Source organism: Alternaria atra (assembly GCF_907166805.1).
Source record: "Alternaria atra isolate CS162 genome assembly, contig: 32, whole genome shotgun sequence".
NCBI lineage: Eukaryota > Fungi > Ascomycota > Dothideomycetes > Pleosporales > Pleosporaceae > Alternaria > Alternaria atra.
The window spans coordinates 190,462-217,986 of NW_025091331.1; the positions used below are offsets into that span (position 1 = coordinate 190,462).

Sequence of the window (27,525 nt, forward strand, 5' to 3'; positions counted from 1 at the left end):
TGACATGCTGGAGACGATGCTCCGCGCCAGCTCGTCTTCTCGCCGTCCTCAGCTGCCCAGCGACTGTGTTGTCCGAGGCAAACTCCGGTCCGTCGACCCTTTCAAGCTGCCATGTCTGCCTCTGCTGTCTCCTTCTTCTGGCACACAGCCGAGCTTGTTCAGCCGTCTCGATCGGCTGGCGCCAATAGCAACGGTCTCTTCTTCTGCGATCGTTTGTGGAGTGCAGAAACGTTGAGCGGAGAATCGGTGAGTGAATTCATGCCTTCGTTCCAGCTCTTTCAAGACCTTATGGATGCGGGCAGGCAGAAGATTCGTTTTGGGCTGAGCTTGACATCTTCAGCAACCAGCTACCAGGAGGGATGAATCCACAGAAATGCACCGACACCATCGGGCTGAGCCACGCGTCAGCGGAGCGGATGGACACAGGTAACGAAGATTGTGACACGAGACACGAAACGCACCGGCACGAGCTCTGCACGACAGGCTGTAATGTCTCGTCGAGCGTGTTGGTCGGCGAAGGCGCTCTCAGGTCCAACACTGAGCACGGAGGTGACGGCGAGGTAGTTCTTCAGCCCGAGTCGGCCATATCGGATGAGGGTGCTGAAGCTTTCCTGTCGCCAGGCGTAGAGGACGATGCTGCTTGATGTGCTCGCATCGTCTCAGACCCTATGCTCTGCCAAAGCTTGCTGCTCTAGCAGCAGCACATCGAAACACCTCCAGATGGCCCTGCTGCGCGGTTCAAAGACGTGACGGAAAGCGCGGAGAGTGTCACAAGAGAGCATCCTGGATCGAGTCAAGGGCGAGACGCTTCCCCAAGCTATGACGAAGAACAGCAGCCAGGATGGCCCATGGCAGCTGAAGTCGCGACCAGCGAGCAAACGAGTCAAAGTGAGCACCGTCTGAACCAGGAGTTCTTAAATCAGCGGCAGAAGCTTAGAGACAGAGAAGTGATGGCTGAAGGCGCGGGTCGAGAGTGCGCAATCACCACCGATGCCATCATCCTGGACGACGGCAGTAGCGACAAGCAGCCTGTGTGCGGCGTACAGGAAGAGCGGGCAGCACGTAATGAAGAGGCGGTAGAGGGTGCTGGCTCACCCTGTGGCCCGTCGAAGGAGGCTGTGGAAGATAAGGAGAGGAGCGTCGAGCCTCTGAGCGGCAGATCGCCTGGTTCTAAAGGTGTGTCAGCGTTGGTGTTACAAGACGTACGCTGGCTAACTAAACAGACAACCCTATAGTGCTCGACGACGACGATGGCGACGACGATGGCGACGACAAGGAACCAAAACGCCGGTCTTCTCGTCACCCGATCGGATCGGTGTCTGACTGCGAGAGACGTTCGGCTGTAACAGTACTGGATTGCAATTTTGCGATAGCTGGATTGTTCTCCTGGTTCAAGCGACTCGATTGCCGCGATCGCAGCCTCAATCGGGCTCATGATGGTGGAGTTATTGGTCGTAAAAGTTGGTGATCGATTTCGGTGGGTGGCCCAAACGGCCGTCAGCCTCGGTACTGAGGATCACCCCGAAACGCCCGATCCGAACACCTAAACAGCCCTACAACTTGAGGTTGTAGAGCCTCGCACAATGACTGTTATCGCAATGCTCTTTGTTGGTGATACCAACAGGCTTTAATTGATATATGCAGCTATCAATATCGTGTAGAGGGAGTGATGAGGCTCTCCACTACTTGTAGGCCTCGCGATAGATCTCTTTTCTAGAGTATCTCCTGTAGGAGCCTTGAGGCTTCGCTTCATACCTAACAAATGATCCATTTATTGTTATACTATCCCATACGTACAACGACGTCAACGTAAGAACTTGATGTTGGCAAGAATAGTAGAGGTCAACTTTTCACAAAGGACGGAGAACACTAGATACTACTCGAGCCCGTGAGGGGGAAGCTAACACGAGCGTCTAGCTTTTCCCATCTCAAGACGAGCAGTTCCCGTAGACACAGTTGTCAACAATCAATTCGTGCCAATCCGTAGCCTCTGGTTTGGCTTGGCTTGGTCGACGCGAGGCTTAGGATTGATTGGCTTGCTTGAGGGGAGGGTTTAGAGCGGGTTGATTGGGGATTGATTGAGGGATTAAGGATTGGTAGATTAGGTTGCCTAAAAGGACATATGTTTGCTGTGTCTACTGCAGCGGCTCGTCCCAATCGTCCATTCTGTATTTGCTCGCCATTTCTTCGTCGGTATACGCTGCGGCTGCCTCCTCTGGTATCGTGAAGCATCGCCGCGCCCACGATCGTACTAGTTGAAGTGCTGCAAGCAGCTGCGCTCCAATCTTGCGGCGACGAGGTTCGAGGAGATCACCTAGCTCGTTAAACAAGCGCTCGCACTCACAACTAGAGGCTGGTATGGTCAATCTTTCCTTCTCATACTCAAAATGCATCCTACAGACATTGCTGTTGTTGTTTGTTCTGCTTTCGTCTTGGTTGCCCGGATTCCCATGGTCATACGCGTGCTCTGTGAGTGGGGTGGCTTCAAGTTTCATTGAATATGTCATGGGTATATTCTATGAATTTGGCTGGGAAAGGAGGGTGCCATAAGTCGTTCGTGAGTTATATATGGAGAAATAAAGACTTTCGTTTGTTTTCACTTAACAAACTCTTACTATGCGTGAAGTTCGCCTCGTCATCGCATTGGACTAGAATGTGACTAGGTTTTAACGGTGTGCAGAAGCAGGATGCTAAGCTGATGTTGCGCCCACTAGTCTGCCAGCTCTCGCGGCAGGCTGTCGACGTGCTAATCGAAAGAAGGTCACTGCCCAGTAGAGAGGTCTAGATTATGGGATTGTATGGGGCGAGACTGCTACCAATATGTCGAGGATTATTGGAAACTCGTGACCTTTAGAATGCTATAGTTAGCGATAGTAGCAACAGAGCTAGAAACACTGGCAACGTCCCATCCTTTCATCGTTCTTTCCAATCCGTCTATCCAACTTACATTATTTCTACCTTTCTCTCATTAGAATGGACTACCAAGGTGGAGCAATTCCTCTTCGCATGGCGAAGAGAATAGTTCGGGGTGGACGCTCTTGCCGCTTGGTGCCATACCGGTATCTGATCTTTGGAGAGGGATCGGTACGGGACCCATTGTGAGAACCAAAGCGGGATCCATATTTGGTCATGCACAACATCCGTGGATCCTGTTCCGATTCCCGCTGTGGGGCCCATTTCCGGTGCCAGTTATGGATCTCGCTCCTCTTCCGCGGCCCCGTTCTGATCCCCCACCAAAATTCGCTTGCACCTGACCTTAATGTGTAGATGCATGTTGCAGGCCAAGTGCTGTCGTGAACATGAACTTTATTACTAATCATGCCGTGCGATGACCTACTTATAAGCTGAGCTAGGATGCGACAAACAACACAACACATGCACTTTCTTCTGACTTTCTACGTCTACATTACCCGCACCTAACCGTGCGACAACATCGTAGAATTAATAGGATAGTTCTAGACAGAAAACCTTGTATCGAATGCTATGGCATTCACGCCTAGATGGTGACTCTGCATATGATCATGCGAGGTGGGGAATTGCATGGTCGAATGTTCCACGATCTGCGACCGTGGCTGTGGCATGGGAGCCTCAAAGGATGGGGTGTCGTGGGATTGCTTCTGGGAGCAGAGCTAGAAGAATGCGTCGCGCTGTGTGAAGAGTCGTACAAGGACAGATCGCCGACATGTATGGTAGATGCAGAGATCATGAATTACTAGATCGTGTTGAAAGGGAGTTGGGCACCAGTTTGGACGGAGATCCGACGGATCAGGTCATTCGAGAACATAAGAGGGCAATTTGCAGCGGGATTTGCGGAGAAGTCGTCGGCGACATTGGAGGAGACCGTCCTCGAGTAAGTGGCATTAAGACCGAGTGTAGAGGCGAGGACCGTCTCGGGAAGGTCTAATGATCGGGGAAGCCGAAAATTGGGCAGGACTTCGGAGAGTTTGGCCTGAAGAAGAGGAAGATACCGAGACTTTCCTCCACGGATCATCGATATAAAGGTCAAGAAGCGGGACACACAATCGTGAGGACTCAACGCGAATGCCTTCGGCGAGAAAGATATGCAAGCGACTACATCAATAAGACAACAAGCAATGTCGAACAACTTCTCAATCTGTAGCGCTGTTAGCTAATGTTCGACATGACAGATGTGGTAAGACGCCGCAAGGTTGCATGTGCGGGGTTACGTGCGCAGGGTTACATGTGTAGGATTGGTTACATAGGGCAACTCGGCTAGTCAGGGCGCGGACGTCAGAGATAGACGTTGCCTAGTGGGCGCTAGTAAGATTGAAATATGATAGAGATTGTTGCATCGAGTGATGGCTCGACAGGGAACGAACTCTAAAGTTGAGAATTAATGATGCGTAGGAAAAACCAAATCTACTCACCAATCCTGCGCCGTGTGCTTCCAAGACTTGCTGGGAAAACTGATGAGAGATAGTAAGAAGGTCTTGGGCTATCTCGATTGGATATTTGAACGTAAGCGGATTGTCGTCGGAGACACTGCTCACTAGGCCGTGGCAGACACTCAGCTGCCATGCCTGTAACCGCAGCCATTGCTGAGTTATGCGAATCTGTACTTCCTGCGCTTCAGTGCACTCGAAATGTGATGGGACGGCTTCTGAGAGCTGGGTTTGCACCTGTGTGATCCATGCAGCGCTTGCATGCGTGTTGTGCGCTTGATTCCAGAGGTGGATGAAAGTGTCGTCAATGATCTTGAACATGTTAATCATGAGTTTGAGTCCAGAGGCGATGGGCCGATCGGAAGGCACCTCGTTTAGCCAAGGCGAATGTGTGATCTGATGCAAGGAGATTGGACGGTGTTTGTGCAAAGCGTAAGTCCTACAGGAAGTTAGCGAGAGCCTTCAGGAAATGTGTTATGTCGAGGATATCCATAGACATACCTTTCAGCTATGAAGAGAAGCCGGTACAGAACTCGTTTCCGTGATGTATCCAGAGGGTCATGCTTGTAAGTTTCCTCGTCATGCATACCTAGCAACTGCGCCTGCGTTGTGGCATCCCGAAGATACGTCTATGCTGTGTTCTCGCGTGCTAATCCGAAATAGCAGCCACTATAAAAACACGAAGTAAGCACACTCATGTGGGTGGGGTTCTCGCGATAGTCATAGCCCTGTCGGACGCGAACCGACTCTTCCAGTAACACTTGGCCGATGCCAACGTTTGACATGTGAGCCATTTCTTGACGCGGCAGCACGTTGACCGGCGGTTTATGGTTAGCTTGGATTATGACGTAGGCGCATAGTGCGACGATCATACAATATGCCTCTGTAGAGCGCTCCATACCAACGGCTACTTCCTGCGCCCTTTGCCGATGTAAGACGGGCTCTGAAGGGGAGACATGCGTGAAGAAATGTTCTATGCAGCTCTCAACGAGGGCGAAAGGCAACAGGCCTTGAGTGCGAGCAAACGTGGAAGAGATTGACCGTCCATCGAAGTCGTGATTGATTGGGGATCCGGCAGCAAGCTGGGCTTCGCGAAGTTCGGATAGGACTTTGGCGCGGCTACCCTTAGGACCTTTCTTCTGTGGGATTGCATTGTATGTACATGCAAGACCAGCAGAAACGCAGTTCTTGCAAGGACCCGTGCCTTCGCCAAAGCACTTAATCTTCCTTCGGTGACAGCTACGAACGACAGAGTGAGTGATGTGGCTTGTGGGAGTGTACCGACGATACGTACCTGTCGCAGGCTCGCTTGACCGGAGAGTTGCGGTAGGATTGGAAGCCATGGGGAGTAGCAAGCTAGTGTGGGAACGTCTCGTCATCTACGTGATGAGGAATGCAGTCGCCGCGCGGATCCGCTGGTTCCTATTAGTACAACGAACATGTTGCGCCTACGTTCGGGGAAATATCTTGGAGGTTCCTTTTGCTATTGTGCTCCAATGAACGCTCATTCCCATTAGGTTAACCTGGACGATGCAAAAGCCCAAGCGTGGAGGTGCATACTAGACTCAACTACTTAGCGTCACAGGGCCAGCCTGGATGGGGCGGGTGGCTTACCAATCCCATGACCTAGCATGGTGAAGCATCGCAAGAGATCAGCCGAGTCCTGGCCAAAATCGCACATGTCAACGGACGAAGATTTCTGTCTCAGGCAGCGGAATCAGAGAGATCGATCGGCGAGATGAAGAATGTTGTTGGAGTGCTTCTTAGCTTTGTCGGGACGGCAGACGGGTTCTTGCGAGAACGTCTAGGTTAGCTACGTCCGCGTAGCGTGCTGGCCGGGTCGATAGGGGCTATGCGAGCCGCGGAAACGGCCCAGTCTCCATCCTCCGCGCGCCCGTCCCCGCAACCGAGTCCGGCAATTTCCCTGTTTCTAAACCCTCCTTATCGTGAGTTGTCATAATTTTGTTTCGCTTCAACCATTGATGCACCAGAGCACGCTTACTCACTACGTAACCCTCTGCAACCAACTTGATCGTGTCAATAGCGTTTGGTTACGAGCTAAGGTCTGCGTAGAAGTTAAGAAAGTCATGGTGAATTCAGATACTGTACTAGGCAAATACAGCACACAGGAAGGCAAGGCCCCACAAGTCTACGTCACATTATGTGGGACGGAGGCTTAGGTGGCGGACGGCACATGCACGGACACGGGAGCTCGCAAGTCTGCCTGCGCTAGGGTCTAAGATCCAGAGGTCGTGGGACGGCTCTATGACAATCTTCATACGCCGTTCGAGCCATAAGAAGCGATAGCATCTCTCATCGGACTTGGATGGTCCGCGACCGCATTCTAGCGACATGAACATAAGCATCAGACTCTCGCTGTCCGCATTGCCGCCCTGCGGCTTAATTCGTTAGAAGTAAATGTCTTCCACTCCGGCTGAGAGCCGCGGAGCCTTTTTGAGCAGCGATCGGGAGAACGGCAATGATCCTGCTGGTCTGTGGACCGAGACCACAAGGATGATGTCTGGGTGTGGTGCTGTTGGGCTGATTGGATATCAAGTCGCTGGAGACTGTTCCCGAAAACGTAGATGCGCAGACCAAGTACAGTATCGCATTCGTAACGTTGGGCCCAGTGGGTTAGTGCATTCATGTGCTGTATGGCAGCCTGCTGGTTACCAAACTCACGATCGCATGTCTCGCACTCAGTATCATAGAACATGTTGAACTTGTCTTTTGAGGTTTTGTTGGATAGACACGGCTGCAACGTGGCATGTACAGATCGACGGAACACTAGCGAATGAAGAGACTCTTCGATAAAATGACTTGAGGTTTATGAGCGCAAAAATGAGTGATAATACTGTACTTCAAAAACTAGCGGAACAGTTCCCAGGTGCGACTATAGGGAGATGCGCACGGTCCGCAACCTGAACACGCCCGGGTTCGCCGTCGGGAGCTTGACCTTGCACTTTATCGTGTTGGAGCGCAGGTGCGTTGACGGATCCGAAATTCTGCCTATGTCCGCCTGGTCGATCTTGATCGGGTACTTGTGCATGTTCATGTACGGCAGCCCGGAGTAGGAGGGGACCGTGACATTGACTACCTTCTCGATTAAGTCAGACCTCATCCCCGCTAACGTGGGCAAGTGCATGGCGTTGACCGCGAACTGGTTATCAGGAGCGCACGAGATCAAGGTGATGTTCGAGTACTGAGATGCGTACATGGGGCTGTGCGGACCCGAGATCTTGTACAAGTCCTTGTGGTTGTCGGCGAGCAAGGGCATGAAGAAGCTCTCGTCCACCTGCCTGATCCCGGCCGCGTCGTTGAGCCACCCGGCGATCGGCTTCGTGATGCCGTAGACGAGCGTGAGCTCGTCACTGTACCTGCACAGCTTTGACTTCGGGTTCACGACCTTATTCATGAGCGGCTCCACGTCCTTGCCGATGAGCGTGACACTGTACCCTTCGTTGGTCAGGAAGTCGATCGCTTTCTCGTCGTAGAAAATGCCCATATTCTTGCTGCAGGCGGTGTACGCTAGCGCATTGCTGCGAGGGTGTAGATATATCTAGAGCGACACTGAAAGGTCGTTGGTTAGTGCTATGATAAGGCTCTTGGTGGCAGGCTATGCTCAGATGAACTACGAGCTTCTAACATGTCACCATGTTCAATCAGATACTTCGAGCGATCGCGAACGATACGATTGATGCTGTAGATTCGGAAGAGCCTTCAACAAATGGGACTTTCGCCCTGCCTGGCTGACGAATTGATCACCTCTACAGCCGCCGTTCACAGCTAATTCCGTACAGCCCAGGCCACGTTATGCCCGATTGACCGAAAACCCTGGGCATTGAAAATCCTGATGTCTCGAACATATGCAGTGAGGCAAGCATTACTGATTAAGTTTGCACGCCAGAACGTCCTTCTCCCAAAGAAGGCCTCCAGTCTTTCTGCAGCGGCTGTAGTCATAGCATTTTTACCACGTGCTTATGGCAAGCACACGAAGGATTTTGGGGCACTCAAGGAGTGGATTATATTGATGCACTATTTCTGGACTGATGACATGCGAAGACACAACCAGCATCTTTAATCTCTCAGGATAACAAAAGACAGCTGGGTGTAATATCAAGGCTGCTGAACAAGGCGATATGGAAGGATGTTCGAAGTCGACTATGGTGCTCAATTTGCGTTAGCATTCCACTTCTTACGTCTAACTACCGATTTCCACACTATAATCATGCCTATGTTCTCCATGCGCTCAATATACTATATGTGTGGTATCAAACACGACGGTACTCTCCCTGGAAGTTGTAAGGGTTGCCAAACGATGTTGAGACACCCCGTTCGTGCCGCGCTGAGCGTTTCGCATAGTCTTCAACACTTTCTACAGCTGTCGTTTTCTAGTTGACACTATCAAGCCGCTAGCTGCAAAAGGCGTCGTTTAGTACGAGCAACTGCTCAGTTCATTTATTCCTTGAGTAAAGGATTGATGCCGAGTAGAATTTCCACTCCCATAGCACTATGTTGGAGAGTTTGAGGAAGTAGGGATGCCCCATTCAGCTTTCAGTGCGTTGATGATCCATGTTGTTGGCCAGACGTGATGTTTTTCGAAATTGCTCAGGATCTGTACCACTTGGTCCCTCTCTCCAGAATTGCATACGAGCGGTCCCCAGATGAAGATGGTATGGCAGACGGTAATCGCCAATGGCACAGTCTCCGGTGAGCTGTTGCTCGCCCCGCAAATGGCGCGTGCGTGCGATAGGATTTGATGCTATTGTGATAAGTACCTAGCGGTGCTTTCCAATGGCTTGAATCCTTACATCTGTATCAGAAAGGTTCTCGACATTGCGAATCGCAAACTTCGGGCCTGGTTTATAACGTAGCAGCATAATATGCGCAAAGTGGTAATACCCAAACGATACAGCTGATAGGTCTATAAGCATCTAAGGGAAGAGGTAAGGATACGGGACTTACTATGCCAGTCGGCCGTAAACAGAATCCTGGGGAAGGAGCCTTGGCCGCTAGCTAAACCTTCGAAAACCGCATTAAAGGTGTCCGGTCTTTCATGCATCCACGTCTGAACAAGGTCCCACAGCTCCTGCCAGCGTCGCATCTTGTGAGCTTTCTCGTTTTGGGGTTCCCTACCATCGAAGCAGAAGTTCACGACGCATGCAAGATTCCATGTCATTTGATTGGCCCAAGCTGTCTCTAACCTTAATCGAGCCAATGGGTGCGCATCTCGCATCTCGCCCGGGGTCGGGTGCAGTTGCAACGAGAAGTCAATATCAGGCGGCTGCTGGTTGATAGTAGCATTGTAGAGGCAATGGCGTACGTAGACCCAGAAGACGGCTTCGCGGAAGGTGGGTGCTGATGGATCTACATAGCGGTTTCCCCGAGAGGATCGAATGATGGCCGAGTAGCCTGCGAGATGCTGTTCATCATCTGAACCAGTGCTGGACAAGGCTAGGGGCAATATCAGGAAGTAGTTGCACAACGAACACATCGGTACTCACTGTTCAGTTGCTCATAGAAGCGCAGTACGACAACGGCGCACAGAAGAGTCTCGTCGTGGCTAGCAGTGTCTTCGCTTAGTTGCTCGATGAGCAAGGCAACACAGCGCTGATAAGCTGCATCCGCTGTCGCCTCCTTTCTACAGTGGTGAGCAGCAAAGGAAATGACGGCGTAGCAAAGCACTGGGCATTTTTGATTCTTCCGTACCACCAGTGTGAATTGACGAGTGGCGTCAGTGCAATCAAGCCAGCGACCGAGATGTTCTGTGTAGTGGTGCACCAGCAAGGCCTCTTCGTGCGTCAGAGGAACAGACTGTGACGAGTAATTTCTCGTACCCTTTGAAACATCCCTACAGTTATGCGAGTGCGAACTCGTCTGCTGCAAGGCCTGGCGAGTATGCACCGGCACGGAGCTCTCTGGCATGTCTTCCGGGTTGTGCGACTGCAGCAAACTCGCCACCGACACGCCACCCGCTGTGCCCTTGGATTGGGGAACAAAGTATGGTGAGTCTGGCGACAACTGGATCGACGGCGAGGAGACGCTGGTAGACTGGTCTTCCGATGCCCCATCGATCCGACAGTTTTTCCGACTTTTCGGTGAAGTGTTCCGGCTGAAGCCTTTCTCGCTGGAACTGTTCGCACGAACCGCCTCATTCCTTTTATCGATGCCAGCGACACCATCAACACCGTCAACATCCATCATGTCCTCCTTGGTGTCGGTTTCGTTGTCGGTGCCGCCGGCAGCGGATCTACTTGACGTGGGTTCGTCAGGCCGGTAATCTTTGAACTTAGTATATGGCTCTTTCCACTGGCAAGGGCGGTTCTTCTTGCCGCAGGCTTTGCATAGTGGACGGGTCTCGTCGCCTGCCCACAGAATCAGTATCGAAGGAACGAGGAAAACTCTGAACAACAGGCATACATTTGACGCGGCGCGCTCGACATGTAAGGCTTGCACATGTTAGTGAACTTCGTCGCCACAACCATATAGGGTCCACTTACCAGCCGCTCCTGGAGCGGAATTTACTGTACAAGGTTAGCAAAATGTTTTGCGTGTAACCCGGGTACCGGAATTTACCCCATTTGTAGCAATTCGAATCAAATGTTCGAATCGAAGTGTGCCTGTCGCGCTATCGATGCCTGGATGGTGGCCTTCTCACGCTCTTAAATTGCACCTCTTGTGCTTGTCAAGTTCGTAAATGTTTTGCCACTACCTTGTGGCGATGGCAGGACTGGTCAATTTGACACGGAATCGTCGCCTCGAAGATGATGAACAGGTTTCATATGAAGCCAAAGTGACGGCGCGTGTCGTGCCGGTTGCTCAGTCTGACTGATAGCCCTGGGTACGCTGACAGCCACATGCTGACCGACGCGTTTGTTGAGCCACCCCCACCAACATGTACATGGAGTCAAATATGAAGCTGTAGAGCCACTGCAAATCGTGATAATATTGCGATAACTTGGTGTTGTACTATATACATGCTTGCGAAACGTTTGTACTATTCAGAATTTTTTTTGGTGCTGTTATTAATCGTGTTCGTGTTGTTTTGGGTGGAGCTGGCGGTGCAGCTTGCGCCTCAACAGCACCCTAACGCGGCCAACGTGTCCAGTGGTTTCGACGCAGGGCGAACCAGGCAAACAATCTTTTAAAAATATAACATAGTGGAATATGCAAATTATGGAGAGAGTATATCGCTTCGTGTGAAGCACCCTTCCTCACTGAACAGCATGGCCAACCCAGAAACATATGGAAATCTAAGTGCTACGCTGAGAATGCCATGTACTCGACGGCGGAATGGTTTTAGCTAGAAAAGCTCGTCTCGATTCCTGCCATTCTTGGCGAAGCATTATAGCTAGGGCTTCAAGTAATGACAAAAGATCGCAGAAAGACTTTCGTCTTCGCCACACACGTGTGATATGTAACCATAATAAGTACTACTGGTGAATATCATTTGCCACCGCTAGCAGGAGGTGGCCGACCCACATTGGCCACAGGGTTGCCATGAACGTCCGCACTGTACGGCATTGTGAAGAGATATAAGGGTCGTTGTCCATGACAGGACGGCATGCAGTCTGAGGTAGCTTAGTACCTTACCAAGCATAGTTACCATCAAATCTCTGCTCTACCTGACTCCGCGCTCACGGGCATCGACGATCCGAGCTCCTCATCACCCTCAGAGATTAAACCGAAGCACCTTTCTATGCTGCTAACAATTGCAGTGCTTATGCGAAGAGCCGTTCGTTTTATAACTGTACGATAGCTGTATCCTCAAGATATGCAGACCCTTCCACTTTTGTACCTGCTTGCACCGACGGCGTGTCTCCAGTAACGCTCGCTCCACTTGCTAAAGCCTAGCCCCCGATCTTAGTATGTTATATCATGCGTGTATATATCGGTTACGGTGTGCTCGAGATATACGAGGACGTGGTGTGCCGGACGAGGGATCCACGACGGGTCTGCGGAGCTAGAGGGCGGCGCGATAGTTTATCCCTATAGTATGGGAGCTTTCGCGTTAGCTTCAGTCGTGCGTTGCACAATAGGTATAGCAGAAGCTAGTTGTAGTTTCGATGCTGGGTGTATTCTGTTGTCGCGAGCTAAACGCTGGAGGACTTCAAACCTAGCCCTGCTCCTAAATCTGAGCCGGTTTTTTGGTGTCCTGGCGCGCTCGGCAAAAGCGTTACACAGCCACATAGCCACACAGCCACGGATGCAGCGATGGATTACAGCTAAGCTGCTTTAAGCTAGGTGCGCGGGTCCTCCTCATTTGGCACTTCTAGCAGGCGGACTTGCATTTAGCACAGACGCACGACAATCCCTCGAGCTTAAGCATAGTTCTCGGGATAAGACAGTAGTTTAACAAGCTAAAAGTTGGCGGACTTTCGACAAAATGTATGAGCTTTCGACGTATCTAGTGCTACCTCAAGCGAGGCGATCGCGTGACGCTTATACAAAATTATTGTATTGCACGGTAAAAAGAACCTATTTCTGGAAGATACTACCACATACTAGACTTTACGGCCTAAGACTGCTATTCCGAGAATATCTAACGTCCGTCACTGCGTAACGGGACACCCTGCGTGGCGGGACGCCACAGACACGCTCCGACATAACAAACTCAACAACAGGTCAGAAGAATAGATATTCTCGGAATAGTAGTCTTAACCTACAAACTCTATTCTCTCTAGATGTCTTTTAGAAACAAGTTCTGCTTACTGTGCAATACGACAATTTGCTATGAGCGTCACGCGACCGCCTCGCTTTAGCTAGCAGCAGGTGCGTTAGAAGCTCATGCATCTTATCGAAAGTCTGTCAACTTGCAGCTTGCTATATCATCATCCTATCCCGAGCACTGCGCTTGAGCTCGAGAGGTTGTCGCGCTTCTGTGCTAAATCCAAGCCCGCCTGCTAAAAGTGGCAGATAAAGAAGACCCACATACCTAGCTTAAAGTAGCTTAGCTGTAATATATCGCCGCTGACGCTGGACCGGAGGCTCCATGGCTGTGTCGGCTGTGTGGGCTGGCTTATTCGGTGGGGCAACACGGTACCGGTAGGGGTCTGCAGAAAGTAGGGGTCCGAGTTACCTAGTTTCTTTCGTAACGAAGTCCTTCGCTACAGAGTGTGGGAGGTAACTTGAAATCGAGTATAAGTATCCGTATGACGTCAGGCTCCTGTATGACGTCAGATCTGTGAGCAGACATAACAGGTGAGAAATATGGCGGGCCTCAGTCTAGGGACAATTCTCTTACGCTTGTATCGCAACGCGGCGCAGCCACCATTTTTGATCAATTTCGTTTGGTATCAAGGTCTTACTCAATCAAAGCACGGTTGCCGAAGATCTATGAGAGATTGTAGGAAGGATGGATTATGGACCTTTGGGGAAGCATACTACCAATGCATTCAAGCTTAGTACGGCACTCGCTCGGCTTGGACTCAGCCAGTACGAGGAGCGCCTACAAGAAAACGGCTTCGAGGATTGGGAGACTGTGACAGCGATCACAGAAACCGACATGGCCAAAATGAACTTCAAGCGGGGTGATCGTCGGAAACTTCAGCGTGCAATAAACGAGTATAGCAGTGCAAACGCATCGCATAGAGTGTATGAGGCCGAAAACTTTCCTCTGCCATCCGAAGGGCTACCCGCCGTTGGAGAACATTCCGAGGCGACGCCACAACCCTCACAGCAGGCAGCGCGTACGACTAGACCGTATCGACGGCACCCGCGACCAGATCCCAATGCTCCCCCCAAGCCTAAAACGGCTTATGTGCTCTTCAGCGAGCATGTTCGACAGGATCCAGCACTCAGCCGTTCGTCTTTTACTGAGATTGCCAAGGAAACAGGAAAGCGTTGGAGGAAACTCTCTCATGAAGAACGAACGACCATCTGGGGAACACCGGCTGCTGATAGGCTGCAAGATTACAAAAACGAGCTCGAGCGTTACAAGCAAACCGAGGAATACCGGAGCCATCAAACGTACCTTGAGGGATTCAAGCAACGACGGCACAGCCCAAAATCGACAACAATATTGGATAACAAAGCTGCATCCACTTCCGAACTCGCCTCTTTTGGTCCCCTAACCGCCTCAGAGGCTCAGAAAGAATTCGAAGCTACCCGTCAAGAGAGCTTGGACACAGATGATGCAGATTTAGAGGGCGGCTCGCAAGACACGGCATCGCTCGACGAGGATGGGGTGGAGGAGGTGCGCCAGATTTCGAAAGCCCTTGGTATCAACCCTCACTTAATCAGAGTTGCTGCGTTTCCACCAGAAGACATGACAACCAAAGCTGTTGAAGCCTTCGTCCATGGTACAGGTTCGCTTCTCTTTCTTTGGAACCGAGACGAAGCTTTCGACCTTGTTAGATCTGCTTACCACCCACAAGACGACTCGAAGCCAGTGCACGCAACCGAAGTCTTTGCAATATCAGCAGTAGGAAGCATTTGCGATGCAGAAGCCCATACGATGTTGGCTGGGGAGAAGTTTCTACATTTCTTCCTGTACATGCTGTCCTCATCTTCAGATGTTTGTGCCCTCCGCCGCATGCGGCTTTTTGCTTGCCTGGCGATATGTCGGTTCACTAATAGTGTGGAGAGTGCAAGGAGACTTATGTGTAAGTGACTAATGCTTTTCGAGTTCAGATACTATTAGCTAACAACCAGAAGTATTAGCCCTCAGTATGGGTAGGCAGGCATTTACGTCTCCATCGTTTGAGGCCGACACATCCGAAGAGAAAGTACTCTATTGGCGGAAAGTATTCCGAAGCATCGTCTTTCTAGAGAGGTCCGCGCGCTCAACATATTCTCCTGGCAGTCTCTAGGTCACTAACATCCATTCAGCTGGTTTGCATATAATACGGGTCACGAATCACGGGTTACCAAACAAGATCTGACTGTACAACTCTACGTACCTTTTACCCTGTGAATTCGTTGAGTAGCGTACACGTAACATTCATGGTTCTGGGCTGTCTACTAATTCCGCGTAGTCATATCATCCTCCTCCGCACGTTGAGCAAAGGGGTAGAGTCTTTCAAGAGTGCGTTGGCGAACTTGCCCGGCTAGCCGCATATATAGCGCTTGACATGAAGAGAGCAACTCAACCAAAGGTCGCGCAGGCTGCGGCCCATTTTGAGTCTCTTAACGAATGGCACCGTACCCTACCACCGCCGATGCAGCTGAGTCGCCTCAGTCTTGCAGATCCACTTACTATAAGGTGGCACATAAAGCGGTCTCTTTTGCAGTTGCATATACTGTTCTTAGGCTTGTTTATCGAGCCTTATCGGGATTGTCTAGTTGATCTTGCTAAGTTCCGCTTAAGCAATACCTCGATCGACTCGGAAAATTTGGACGCTCTAAAACACGTCGAAGAGCAATGCGTCTTAGCCGCACGACAATCCGCTCGGGTAGCGTCGCTGCTACAGATTGACAATTTGATCCGATCGCATTGTTGGGTTTCTGTGTACGTAGACTCCAATAGGAACCAGTTCACAAGCTAACGCAAGGTGTTGGATTTAGCTATACCAGCTTCACTGGCTGTTCATTACTTCTGTTCAGTGCTTCGCAGAAACTACTCGAGCTCTCTGGAGAAGAAGCTAGTCAAGAGCTATCATACGCAGCTTCGCATTTGACTATCCTCGCTTTGTGCAGTTACGATAACACCATGGCGAGAAAGCTCTACGTACAGCTTCAGATCATTTTCAATGATATCAGAGGAATCGTAGTGTCACCGGTTTACCGCACAATGTGCGAGATGCGCATCATCATCAAAGACGTAGCGCTCGTGCCGCTGTCGCATTATCACGCAGTTGTGGGGGCGGAGGAGGTAAGCAAGGCTATATTAGACGTAACAAGAAGCAGCATAGGTGTGCTCCAAGAAAAAATCTGTCTTTAGAGGGCAATACACATGCAATTTTGGTTTGGAGCTTATATACATGAGGCGAAAAGTACTAGTGGCTTATTGTGGTGATGATGACAATGATGGGGACAGCAGCGAGTGAAAGACTACCACGCGGAAAGCGGACACGTACATGCCCCTATACACTCCTAAGCAGTAATGTGTCCCACTTTGATTGTGAGGGTAAAAAGACATTCAGACTCTACTTCGAAACCGTGTGATGAGAGCATTCTGCCGCACACTGAGTCTTCACGTCAAGACCCAGGGTTATTGTCCCGTTCCGCACGGCGAGGCTTTTGGAATGTATGTTCCTAGACCTTAGGTGCCTTAAAGATCATAGTTATGTTCTTTTCTGGAACGGTGTCAATATACAGCTTTGATTTCGACAGATCTATGGGACGTAAGTTGTATTAAGTAAGAAACATTTCGCGTGTCTTTTATACTCTATAACTCTGTTTTACAGAGGGAGACTAGGATGCAGACGAGTATATATACTAGGTATTTGCTATATAGAAGCCTTGAGAATGCTCTTAGTAGGTGACAAGGAAGTACAGAACTATCAACAGGGAATCGCCGCCTTTAGCTCTTGACATAACGCAGGCGAAAGCCTCGACCGCACTAATAGGGATGGCCGACCCACACCGGCGACCGGGTTGCCATGAACGTCCGCATTGGATGGCATTGCGAAGAGACATAAGTTAAGGGTCATTATCAGTAACAGGACGGCATGCAGCCTTAGATAGCGTAGTACCTTACTATGCGTAGCTACCATCACATCTCTGCTCTGCCCTTACCCAGCGCTCATAATCATCGACGATCCGAACTCCTCATCACCTCAGAGATCAAACTGAAGCACCTTTCCACCGCCCTAATGATTGCAGTGCTCATGCAAGGAGCCATTCGATGTATGACCGTACGACAGCTGTATCCCCAAGATATGCACACCCTTCCCACCGTTGTACACCCTTGCAACGACGGCGTTCTTCTAGAAGCGACATTTGGCTACTACTTGGTATGTGTATCGGTTGCGATGTGCTCGAAAAGGTACAAGGACGCCGGGGGTGGGACGAGGGATGAACGGCGGGTCTGCGGAGCTGTAGGACGGCGCGATAGGTTATCTCTGTGGGATAGATGTTTTCGCGTTAGCTATGATTGTCCATTGCACTGTGTCTCGAAGTTTGACGATGGCTGTATTAGAGGCTGGTTACGGTTTCGATACTAGGTGTGTTCGTTGACATGATCTATACGCCAGGGCCTCCCTGCTCCTAATCCGAACCGGTTTTCGGGTGTCCTAGAGCGCTTGGCAAGAGCGCCACTCAGCCACACAGCTACAGCTCTAGCGTCAGCAGCGGTAGATTACAGCTAAGCTACTTTAAGCTACGTGTGCGGGGTCCTCCTCGTCTGGCACTTCTGGCAGGCGGACTTGGAATTAGCACAGAAGCACAACAGCCTCTCGAGCTCAAGCACCGTGCTCGGGATAGGATGATGATGTAACAAGCTGTAACTTGACGGACTTTGGACAAGATGCATGAGCTTTCGACGCACCCACTGCCAGCCAAAGCGAGGCGGTCGCGTGACGCTCATAGCAAATTGTCGTATTCACAGTAGAGAATTTGGGTTCTAAAGACATCTAGAGAGAATAGAGTTTGTAGGTTAAGACTACTATTCCGAGAATATCTATTCTTCTGACCTGTTGTTGAGTTTGTTATGTCGGAGCGTGTCTGTGGCGTCCCGTCACGCAGGGTGTCCCGCTACCCAGGGACGGACGTTACACCCCGTTAGCAATGGTTGCCACCTTTCAATCAAACGATGCTTACCTTTAAGCTGTTGTGACGCTTTTTGGGAACCATCTGATCACACTGCTGGGACATTTTGGAAAACTCTGGTGCTGACAGAATGAAGAAGGGTAAGAAAAAGACGAGAAAGAGCACAGAGTATAAATAAATGATCTCAATGTGCCTCCGATATGTTGCGGCCAGTAAATGATACCTGTTACGCGCCGCCATGACTGTGGCACTGCAACAACTGATCTATTCATGAATTGACACTAGTCTTCATCTCGAATACTACATAGCTAATCAGAGAAGCCTGTCTGGACGCGGACCTGAGTCTGAGCGGTCCAAATTTCCCTGAATGGCGTTGAGCTTTCGCGAGTGGCAGGTAGTGGCTTTTCCGATACTACATGATCGAGGGTCCAAAGGCTTTACAAGACTTTGGTCTTGATTAATTTCCTTAAACTAGTCGGAAGCCACTTAGAGGTCTTGTTGTACTAGTGATACCTCCTAGAGAAAATTGCAATTACCTGTCCATACTTTCCAGGGAAAGTTAACTCGTCTTTTGAATGGTGGAGTCCTTGGGGTATGAACTGAACACATGGGATAGGAATCCTGAATAAAACCACGAAGAGGTTTCTAGTAGCTGATTGACAAGTAGCGAGACCTTCGACTGGGAGATCAAGGGACAGTGGATGTAGCCCAAGCAAAGGTAACCATCTCCGTCAAGGATGGGCATAGCGTCCAACCCAAAGTGAACATGGAAGTTAGCATTGAGTCCACCACTGACGTTAAAGTGATCTTATCCTCATCGATCTTTCGAGGGCTACCGCCTGAGACCGGTATCTGTTTTGGGCATCCTAAGTTTAGGCTCGGGGCCGGTGAATTTTACGTTTAGCCGGTGGTACACTGGACTCCCTTTGGGATCTAAAGAATTGAGAAGGTACCCATGCGTCTTCGCCGTTCAGATTTCGGAAAGCTTTGAACAAGCGGGTGTAGAAACGGGGGATAGCAAGTCCTAAGCTCCCGACTCGGCCAACCGGTGCCAAGTGAAAGAGCAATCAGGACTGTCTTTCGGGGCCAAAGGAAACGAGTTTCCCACTGAGCTATGCTGGCTGGGTTGTTATGTTGTAAACCCCCATCTTGGTAGGTGTTTAGGGCTGCCTACCGCTTGCGGTTTGAAAACCCAAAGGGGCCGGCGAATGTGCAACAGCCAGGCCTGTTAGTTCCGACAGGTGATAAAGAAGAGGCAACGTCAATTTACGCATCACTGACAGTAATATCGTTTTGCGCTTTCAGCGCGAACGACATCGTACCCTATTGACGGTGAATAAAGACTTCCCACGATGAGGCCATCCCACTTACCAACATCTTTAGGCCGTTTCCCTTGTAGTTAGTGAATAACCATGGAAGCGAATCATCAACCGCAGTAGTGGTGACAGAAACCCTTTGGTGTCGTTCCGCAGGGGTTGAACATCTCAAGGAGAGTTGAACGTCTTCCCAAACGCTTCCTGAACAGCAGCGAGACTGTACTGGCCTCCTCAACATATGCAACAATAAGTTGAAGAGTCCTTGATATTAAGGTTTTCGTCTGCCGAATGTCTTTGCAGCCACTTGCCTCGTACCGCTCTATGGACCTTTCGCCCCATTGTAACAAGAACATGCCTATAGCAACAAGACCGCCTGCAATAGTCAGTTACATCGATCAAGTAACTTGATATTCTTACCAGCTGAGGTGCCGCATACGAAATCGAAGTGATCCTTGATCGCACCTAGCGGCGCGGGGCGGTCGAGATGCTGAAGGAAGACAAGGGGAATCACGCCTCTAACGCCGCCTCCATCTATACTCAGCGTGCGTATGCCCGCTGTTGGAGGTACAAAACGAAATATACAACTCTTGTAATTGACTCCACATAGAATGCATTCTGTGAGCTCAAAGGTGTTTCTCTCGGAGCGGGAGCGAGCTCCAAAAATGCGAATACATGTATCGATAAGGCATGGCCGCATGTGCACCTTCTCTGGCATGGCAGGGGAAACAGGAGAAGAGTCCGATGGCTCTTAAGATCTGGGGTATGATTTGCCCTCAGGGTTTGACAGTGAAGCTCGCTTGTAGATAACGTGTCGTTGACGTACGTCTTGAAGATATCTTTGAACTCTTGGAGCACCGCTGACACAAACTTACGCTGGATGTCCTCAAGCATCGTATAAGTAGCGATGGCCGCTTTGCACGGAGCAGAGTATAGTGCATCGAAAAGATAATCAGGCGCGAAGTCTATACCGGTCAGCTAATTTCAGACTAAGCAGGCGCTTATCTTACTATGAGATCCAGGTGGGTAGCTAGCGAGTAGCAGAGCTGAAGCTATAAGAGGTGCGGCAAAATGCCACAGCCAGGCCTGTGAAGGCATTTGCAGAAGGAAGTCTGAGAGACAGGTTTCTAGAAGATCTGTTGTGAAGCCTCGTGGTCGCGAAGCACTAGCGAATCGTAAAGGCTTAGTGATGTTGTTGCTAATTTGATTTAGTGCTTGCTTGGTGAGAGCCTGGAAATGGGCGTAGTTGAATGCGTAAAAACGCTAGCGCGTCTTCATGGCGGCTTCAGACATCGCTAATAAGCGTCTCTTCAAAGCCCGCGCGCGGTTCGTCGATTTATGACTGCAGTCCCAAAAACCTCGATCTCACCAATCTTGGGGTGATCGAGCTGATTCTCGGGGCTGCAGTTGTTTGTTTGCAAAGCCTGCTGGAGGTGGACAGTTGCTTTGTTGGCCGCGATTCTCTCGTCGAATGTATCTGAGGTTGTCTCTACGACTAACAAGATGCGGGGCACGGTCGGTAAATCTCGTGCTGCCACTGCGTCCACAAGATCAGCTAGCCAGTTTGCGACAGCTCTTGGGCCCCCTAGATCACTAACAAAACAACATATCAAACTAGAAAAAGGAGAAAAGACTCGCGCACATAGCGTCGCATTCACATTTCGAATCTCTGGTAGAGACCAAGACGTCGCAGGCGTCGCGCTTCTAGCCGCGGTGGGATTGGGGGGTTGCGACTGAGAATTCTGCATGCCGCAATCTATTACGACAAGCGGCGTGGCTCCGCTTTGCCGGGGTAGTGACCAAAGATATACTTCCTTGTGTACAGGCACTGCAAGGTCGCCTCCTAGAAGTCTATCCAGAAGGATCGCTTTGGACCTCCGTCCTACAAAGGTCACGAAAGACGGGCGGTAACTGTTCTCAACAGCAAGAGCTTGCGATTCGGGAAGTGACGGTCTGAGTTGAGGCTCGTAGTATGTTACGACATTCCCGCTGGGGGAAGTCTCAAAGGTAATCCAGGGGAAAGAAGTCATGTTTTGCGATAACCAGCGAATGTCTGGTCTGGCGAGGATTTTATGCTGTTGGGTGGGCTGTTACCGAACGACCGTTTTTGGAGATCGGGGTCGTGTTTCCTGCGGGCGCGCAAACCGAGGCAGGTGACTGTCGTGCTCACTACGAGCTTGTGACGCGGCTTTCTGATGCTTGTGCAGATGCAGAGTCTTCTTAACTTCGCTTCAGTCCAAGAAAATGAGACTATGCGTCATGATGGAATTGCCAGATGAAGACTTTGCTGCGAAAAAATTATTATGTTACCGAGGAATTGCCCGCTTACCGCTGCACGCTTTGAAGTATGAACACAAGATCGTGCAGGAAAAGCATCGAAAGACCTCTCACGAGAACGTCATACGCCTGGAGAAGAAATATGAACAAGTCGGTTGCGAAAGGCTGCAAGAGGAGAATGTGATCAATGCGATCGTCAAAGATGGTGACCTGATCGCGGCATTGTCCACTCACGGCATGTCTTTAGACGAGATGCGTCATCTCCGATGGCCACAAGATGCGCCTGCCTTACAGATTGAAGACGTACAGTGTCTTTCTGGTATACACCGCATTGAAGCAGCACGACATTTTCTGGACGAGAACGACAAATGGTGGATCGTGAGGCTGTTCTCCTATGGTTAGTCAGGCGCCAGCCATTCCCTGCTTCTATTAACCTTAGAGCAGATACCCCTGAGCCAGTGCTAGTCCGTATCATAGAGTCATACTCTAGCGAGAAGAAGCCTTCAGATGGCGAAATATTTCGCAAGATAAGGCTCTATCACCGGGAGAATGATCAAGACACCGAAAAACGATGGTGGTCTCACCTAGAGAAATCTAAACCTAAAGACTTGCGGCAACTTCTCAAACGTTCTTCACTTGCTGCCGGCTTTGATGCTTTAATCGATATGCCAGGGCTGTGGTCTAGTTTGCAACTAGGAGCGCTCCACAGACTCCTAGGGCTTAAGTGCGATGAAGTATGTATACTTCCAGGCATGATAAGAAACCCCCTGACAAGGATAGGAAATGACGCTGTATTTAGAGCATATAGGAAGATCTTAGAAGAAGATTCTGCGCTGCGGTAATACAACGTTGCCTTTCTCTGCTGTTGATGCCGATACTGTGCAGAACCTTGAACTTCTAGCTCCTACATATTCGGACATCAACAAGAGCTTAGTAGTCGATCTTATGGAACGTAGGGAGATATTCTCCTCTTAACAGGACCGCGACATACGAAAGATTCTACTCGAGAACATATGTGCTTTTCCTAGCGTCATCCCTTCGTTACGGACCTTTTTCGAAACGCTTAAATACTTAGAGCCTCTTTGCGAGGCGCTTAGATAACTGCTAGGTGAATAGATGAAACGTACTATACGCTCAAGTTTCACTGGGCTCTTCTTTACTCCGAGCAAGAATATAGTCTAAGTAAATGAGACTAAGGACGTTGAAATCCAGGTTGCGCTCAGCCAGCAAGAGGCCATAATAGTTGCGTATACAGAACTGTAGGCATTCTGTAGCCGCCACTTTAATAGCTTAACAGCATCTACACCTAGAAAGGAAACTAGAGAGCTAAAGCCTCTTGTAAAGGGACCCAATCCAGTAGTCTGGCAACATCTAGCGAGGTTTGCCTTGTCCCGAGGCTTTCGGATATCGCACGCGCAAGCTATCACGAAAAAGCAGGAACACTACCATGCACAGCTTGCTATAGATTACCTTCGGAAAGCAAAGCCAATGTGTTCTGACTTCTCCGACGACCACGTCTAGCGAGTCATAACAGCGGTTGGACCAGACGAGAGTTTCGATATACCCGAATCGGCCCTAGGACGCACCCATCTTAGTCTCGATCGTAGAAGTGGTCGTCCTTTCGAGCGCGACTTTGCTGAGGAGAAACATATTATGTTCTTTCCACAGCTCTATAGCGGTCCACCTTGCGAGAACGCAAACTTGAGACTAGTGCGTCGTGATCTGTTTTCCTGCATGTTCGTCTCTTTAGACCTTCAGGTATACAGTCCTGACTACGACAAAGGTTCTCGCTGACGTGCTACTAGCAAACTGACTTTGGACCAACCACGAATGCTCGAGTATTCGATCAAGATCCCATGGACCTCGATCCCCCAGTAAGCCCACCAGACCCAGATGTCCAGTATGCTGAACTTCAATCACGTTACGCAAAACTGGAACGTGAGTATCAGGATATCTCTGCTCAGCGCGATGCACGAGTAGAACATCTGGAAAACGAGAATGGAGATCTGAAAGGCCAGTTGCAACGATGCTCGTCGGAACGTCAGCGACTTGACCATGAATTGGACTGCATCAAACAAGATACAAGGGAAGTAGTGCACAAATGGAAAGCGGAGCGCGCTGAGAACAAAGACCTTCGCTCCAAGTGCGCTCAGCTCAGACGAGAACTCAAGGCCGCACAGGATTCTACAGCAGAGAGAACTCCGCGTATAGTCGAGATACCAGAGCCTCTTGCAATAGAGTCTACGACCATGTCAGACTTGGAAGATAGCGACGAGGCAGTGTTGGTGGTTCCACCACTATCCACCTGGAGAGAGAGAGCCGGTAATGGTTATGAGATCTTCGTCGTGGAAGAAGCTTCCGAAGAAGATGTCTTGATGGGGTATAGCTGGGATATCAGCTCAAGTCGTGAGGAAGCGGTATCTCAGATAAGTGAATCGTTGCGCCAAGCTGCATCAATTGCCGAGGGTAAAGAGTACTACGCAATAACAGTCCTGGGGAAACGCATCGTCAGTACAGATCCTGAAATCCTTTTCAGGACTTTCGAGACTTGTCAGACGTTAGCTATTGGGACCGAAAAGGGTATAGATAAGTAGACTTCCGCTCTAGCCGAGGCTGCGCCATCTTCACTATCGTATCAGTCGACTGTTACTATTCAGCAAGCTACCAGTCAAGCTCTAGAGAAGACATCCACAATAGCCAGGAAACGGATACCAGGCTTCACCAACGAGACCACGGCTGACGGCTACCCGAGAAAACTAGCCAAGACAGATAGACTCGCACGGCAGCAGGCTCTTATGCCGCTCCGACATCAACATCAGAGCTAGACCAAAGTTAAACATCTCTAGCCTTGTCTTTATGACGTACAGTGACTGTTATTATCTACCAAATTGAAGTTACTGTGTTACCCTTGCGAGTTGTTTCAACAGAGCGTCATCGTAGTATTGTACTTAAGATACATGGCTAAATACCGTATCCTCATCCTCTGCACGCAGAATTTGCGCTTTAATCGTACGTAGGAGTAGAATTGGCTGTACAAAGGGTATACAAGTGATTGCTGGAAATATCTACGGAACCTTCGTCGATGTAACCTAAACTCTACTTTCCAGCACAAAGCACTACTGTTCTACTCCTATGTTCATCTTTGACGGAAGTATGATGTTTCTTGGCAATGGACTGGATGTGGATGTTCGACACGGTATGGGGCGAGGGGGGGTCGCGGGGAGAGACCACACTTCCCCTAGCTGCTGCTGGCCCGAAGACGTTTCCTGGGTATCATTCGACCCTGCTTGCCCTTCTATATCCCTGCCTGTACTGTCGGTGGCGTTTCTGTGTATGCAAGGTGGAGGTGAAGAGGACGACGTCGTGCAGACGATCTGCACATGGCCGCGCGAGAGACCATCAACAACACTCTGATAGTGAGCTGGCCTTTTGATGAACGGATGCCGTCTCTTAACCTGTTTGCAATCAGTATAGCTGTTCGACGACTGATAGTAGACGTACATAGTCCTCGACAAACGGTGGCCAGTTTTGTCCTCTTTCTTCGGTGGTGAAGACAAGAGGTGTGATCCCAGGCTTCTCCACGATAATTGATATGCGAATCCTATCATCGATCTGGTGGAGTTCTGCCGCTTTCTTAAAGATGCCTGTACAGCGGGTGTTGAATGATCGAGAGAGGTTCTGGGGTGGTGCGCGTGGCATTTTTGATTCTTAAAGAGACGAGGTGTGGAATGAGAATGCTAGTGATTTTAGGTGCGTGATATGCGGAGGTCTCCGGATGCTGGTTACCGTGTTGACTACCGGGTAGATAAGGTGTTGAGGTCTCTATCACATGAACGTGGCACAGTTACAAGGAAACGGGCTTGGTTCCTTTGCAGGGAGGCGCAGGCGACAGATTGAAACACGCTAGCAGCTAAACTTATGATCACCAGAATAACCGACGTGCTGAGTGCTGGCGGCTAGTGTGTGGCTTATACCCAACAGGCTGTTGTGGGGAAGATGGAGTAGGAGACATAGAACGGGGCGCCTACAACCGGGCAGGTTGCTACACGCCGTTCCTGGAGTCGGTAAACCCGATGTCTCTACCCGGAATCCGCGACTTGTTCTTCGTGTTCATACGGGGCATAAAACTATCTGCTTCGAGGTAACAGCCATTGCTCCATCGAATTAACGAAGGTAACTATGCAAGTTATCATTGTATACGTGATCGCGTACGGCTCGGCGATAGGGCTTCTACTGGGCTGGAGGCTATCGCAATATCTCACCACGCAAGCTCGCGAGCGCGTCTTCTCCACTTTCACGAAATGGGCGGTGTATAGTGTAGTCACTTGTAGGCTTAACGGTAGCTCCGACGTTACGATTGTTGCGGGATTCGTCATCTTATTACTTATCGTCGCGAACGTCGTAGGATCCGCTGTTTTCATCCGAACTCGGGCTGAGCTATCGCTGCGTTTAGCCAAGCTTAGCGTCGCTAACTCTGCAATACTGTACCTTGGTGGCAGGTCTAATATTCTACTGGACAAGGTCTTTCGGCTCTCCTACACCAAGCAGCAATTGATGCATCGATGGATCGGACGTATCACTGTCATCGAAGGGTTGATTCATGGTATATTCGAGATTTCGCAGTTGCGATCGGCTGTAAATCCGATTGACCTTTCAGTACGTCACCTAGGTATCCTTGTTCTTGCAATGATCTATGCTAACGCATCACATAGCTCCTCATTGTTTTGAGCACTATCGCAGCCACTTCAATTGTGTTTGTCCGAAGCAGGATGCACGAGCTTTTCGTCAAAACACATTCGATTCTTGCTGTCGGGATCATAGTCCTGCTTTTGCTTCATATTCAGGTCCTGAATACTTATGTGATCGTGTGCATCACTATCGCAGCCTCGACATATCTCTTGCAAAAGCTAACTTGGCTTTTGCATTTTGTGTATCGCAATGTCGGGTTTCGCCCAACATCTCGAGCAGCTGTTACACGAGGGGAAATCTTACAGATCGAAGTCAAGACGAAGCGACCTTGGAGCGTAGTACCTGGACAGTTTATTTACCTCTCTATACCCCGGCTCCGCAGCCTCGGCCTCGGATTCTGGGAATCTCATCCGTTTTTGGTAGCTTGGGTCCCTCAACAAGACGAAGGTCGGGCATCAACAATCATTCTACTTGTTCAAGGCTACCGAGGGTTTACTCGCAGCCTGCAAAATGCTAACGCAGACATGTCTGCTCTGATTGACGGCCCTTACGGTGGGTTGGAAGCAGATTCTTTCACCAAACACGACAAGATTTTACTCATGTCGGATGGTATCGGTATAGCAGCTCATTTGTACACAGCTCAATATTTACTTCGTGCACATGTTCAGAAGACTGCACGCGTCAGGCGGCTAACCGTAGTCTGGGTCCTCCAATCTCAAGGTATATTCTTATGCCCTACGCACTGAACAACAAGGCTGATACACATTTTAGATCAGATGCGTATGATTGAGGAATATCTGTTCGCTCTGAACGACATGGATCAAGAGAGAAAGATTCTTACCGTCTTCTGCTATTATCCCGAACCAGTGACAGATGGTCCCTCAAGGCCTAGAATCATACCACTGTCAGACGAGCTTAATATGCCTTGGATCATAGACAAGGAGTGGGACGCTGAAGCAGGTAATATGCTAGTTTCAGGTAAGACTAAGAGACTCTACCGTCTGCAGAGCTAACACACGTAGTTTGTGGCACTCCAAAGTTTGAGTTGCGCGCAAGGAAAGCTATTAGATCAAGTTCACATGAGATCGATTTTAGATGTAGCGTCTTTCAACCTAGCGAGTCTTAGTCGGGTGGGTCTAGATCTAGGCACTATCAAGGAGACTGGGACTGAACTCCAAATATCGACGTATGGC

At 49.9% G+C, this 27,525-nt stretch overlaps 5 protein-coding genes across 5 annotated transcripts; 2 read left to right on the forward strand and 3 right to left on the reverse strand.

Annotated features, from left to right (window-relative positions):
• Positions 1-111: 111 nt before the first annotated feature.
• Positions 112-1,235, forward strand: ALTATR162_LOCUS9821 (uncharacterized protein; the record flags this gene model as incomplete). Its single annotated transcript, XM_043317457.1, has 3 exons — positions 112-246; positions 303-623; positions 696-1,235. The coding sequence occupies 3 exons, from the start codon at positions 112-114 to the stop codon at positions 1,233-1,235; spliced, it is 996 nt and encodes a 331-aa protein (XP_043173392.1).
• Positions 1,236-3,712: 2,477 nt separating this feature from the next.
• On the reverse strand, positions 3,713-6,026 carry ALTATR162_LOCUS9822 (uncharacterized protein; the record flags this gene model as incomplete). The annotated part of the gene is made up of 6 exons (XM_043317458.1): positions 3,713-4,114; positions 4,389-4,842; positions 4,905-5,032; positions 5,096-5,759; positions 5,856-5,962; positions 6,018-6,026. The coding sequence occupies 6 exons, from the start codon at positions 6,024-6,026 to the stop codon at positions 3,713-3,715; spliced, it is 1,764 nt and encodes a 587-aa protein (XP_043173393.1).
• A 1,270-nt stretch (positions 6,027-7,296) lies between these two features.
• On the reverse strand, positions 7,297-7,908 carry ALTATR162_LOCUS9823 (uncharacterized protein; the record flags this gene model as incomplete). Its single annotated transcript, XM_043317459.1, has 1 exon — positions 7,297-7,908. One exon carries the CDS (start codon positions 7,906-7,908, stop codon positions 7,297-7,299), a length of 612 nt encoding a protein of 203 aa, XP_043173394.1.
• A 1,005-nt stretch (positions 7,909-8,913) lies between these two features.
• Positions 8,914-10,984, reverse strand: ALTATR162_LOCUS9824 (uncharacterized protein; the record flags this gene model as incomplete). The annotated part of the gene is made up of 7 exons (XM_043317460.1): positions 8,914-9,165; positions 9,215-9,318; positions 9,369-9,857; positions 9,908-10,768; positions 10,824-10,852; positions 10,904-10,927; positions 10,980-10,984. 7 exons carry the CDS (start codon positions 10,982-10,984, stop codon positions 8,914-8,916), a joined length of 1,764 nt encoding a protein of 587 aa, XP_043173395.1.
• Positions 10,985-13,758: 2,774 nt separating this feature from the next.
• ALTATR162_LOCUS9825 (uncharacterized protein) lies at positions 13,759-24,237 on the forward strand (the record flags this gene model as incomplete). Its single annotated transcript, XM_043317461.1, has 7 exons — positions 13,759-15,007; positions 15,060-15,177; positions 15,234-15,314; positions 15,380-15,429; positions 15,687-15,852; positions 15,909-16,215; positions 23,449-24,237. 7 exons carry the CDS (start codon positions 13,759-13,761, stop codon positions 24,235-24,237), a joined length of 2,760 nt encoding a protein of 919 aa, XP_043173396.1.
• Between the last annotated feature and the right edge of the window lie 3,288 nt (positions 24,238-27,525).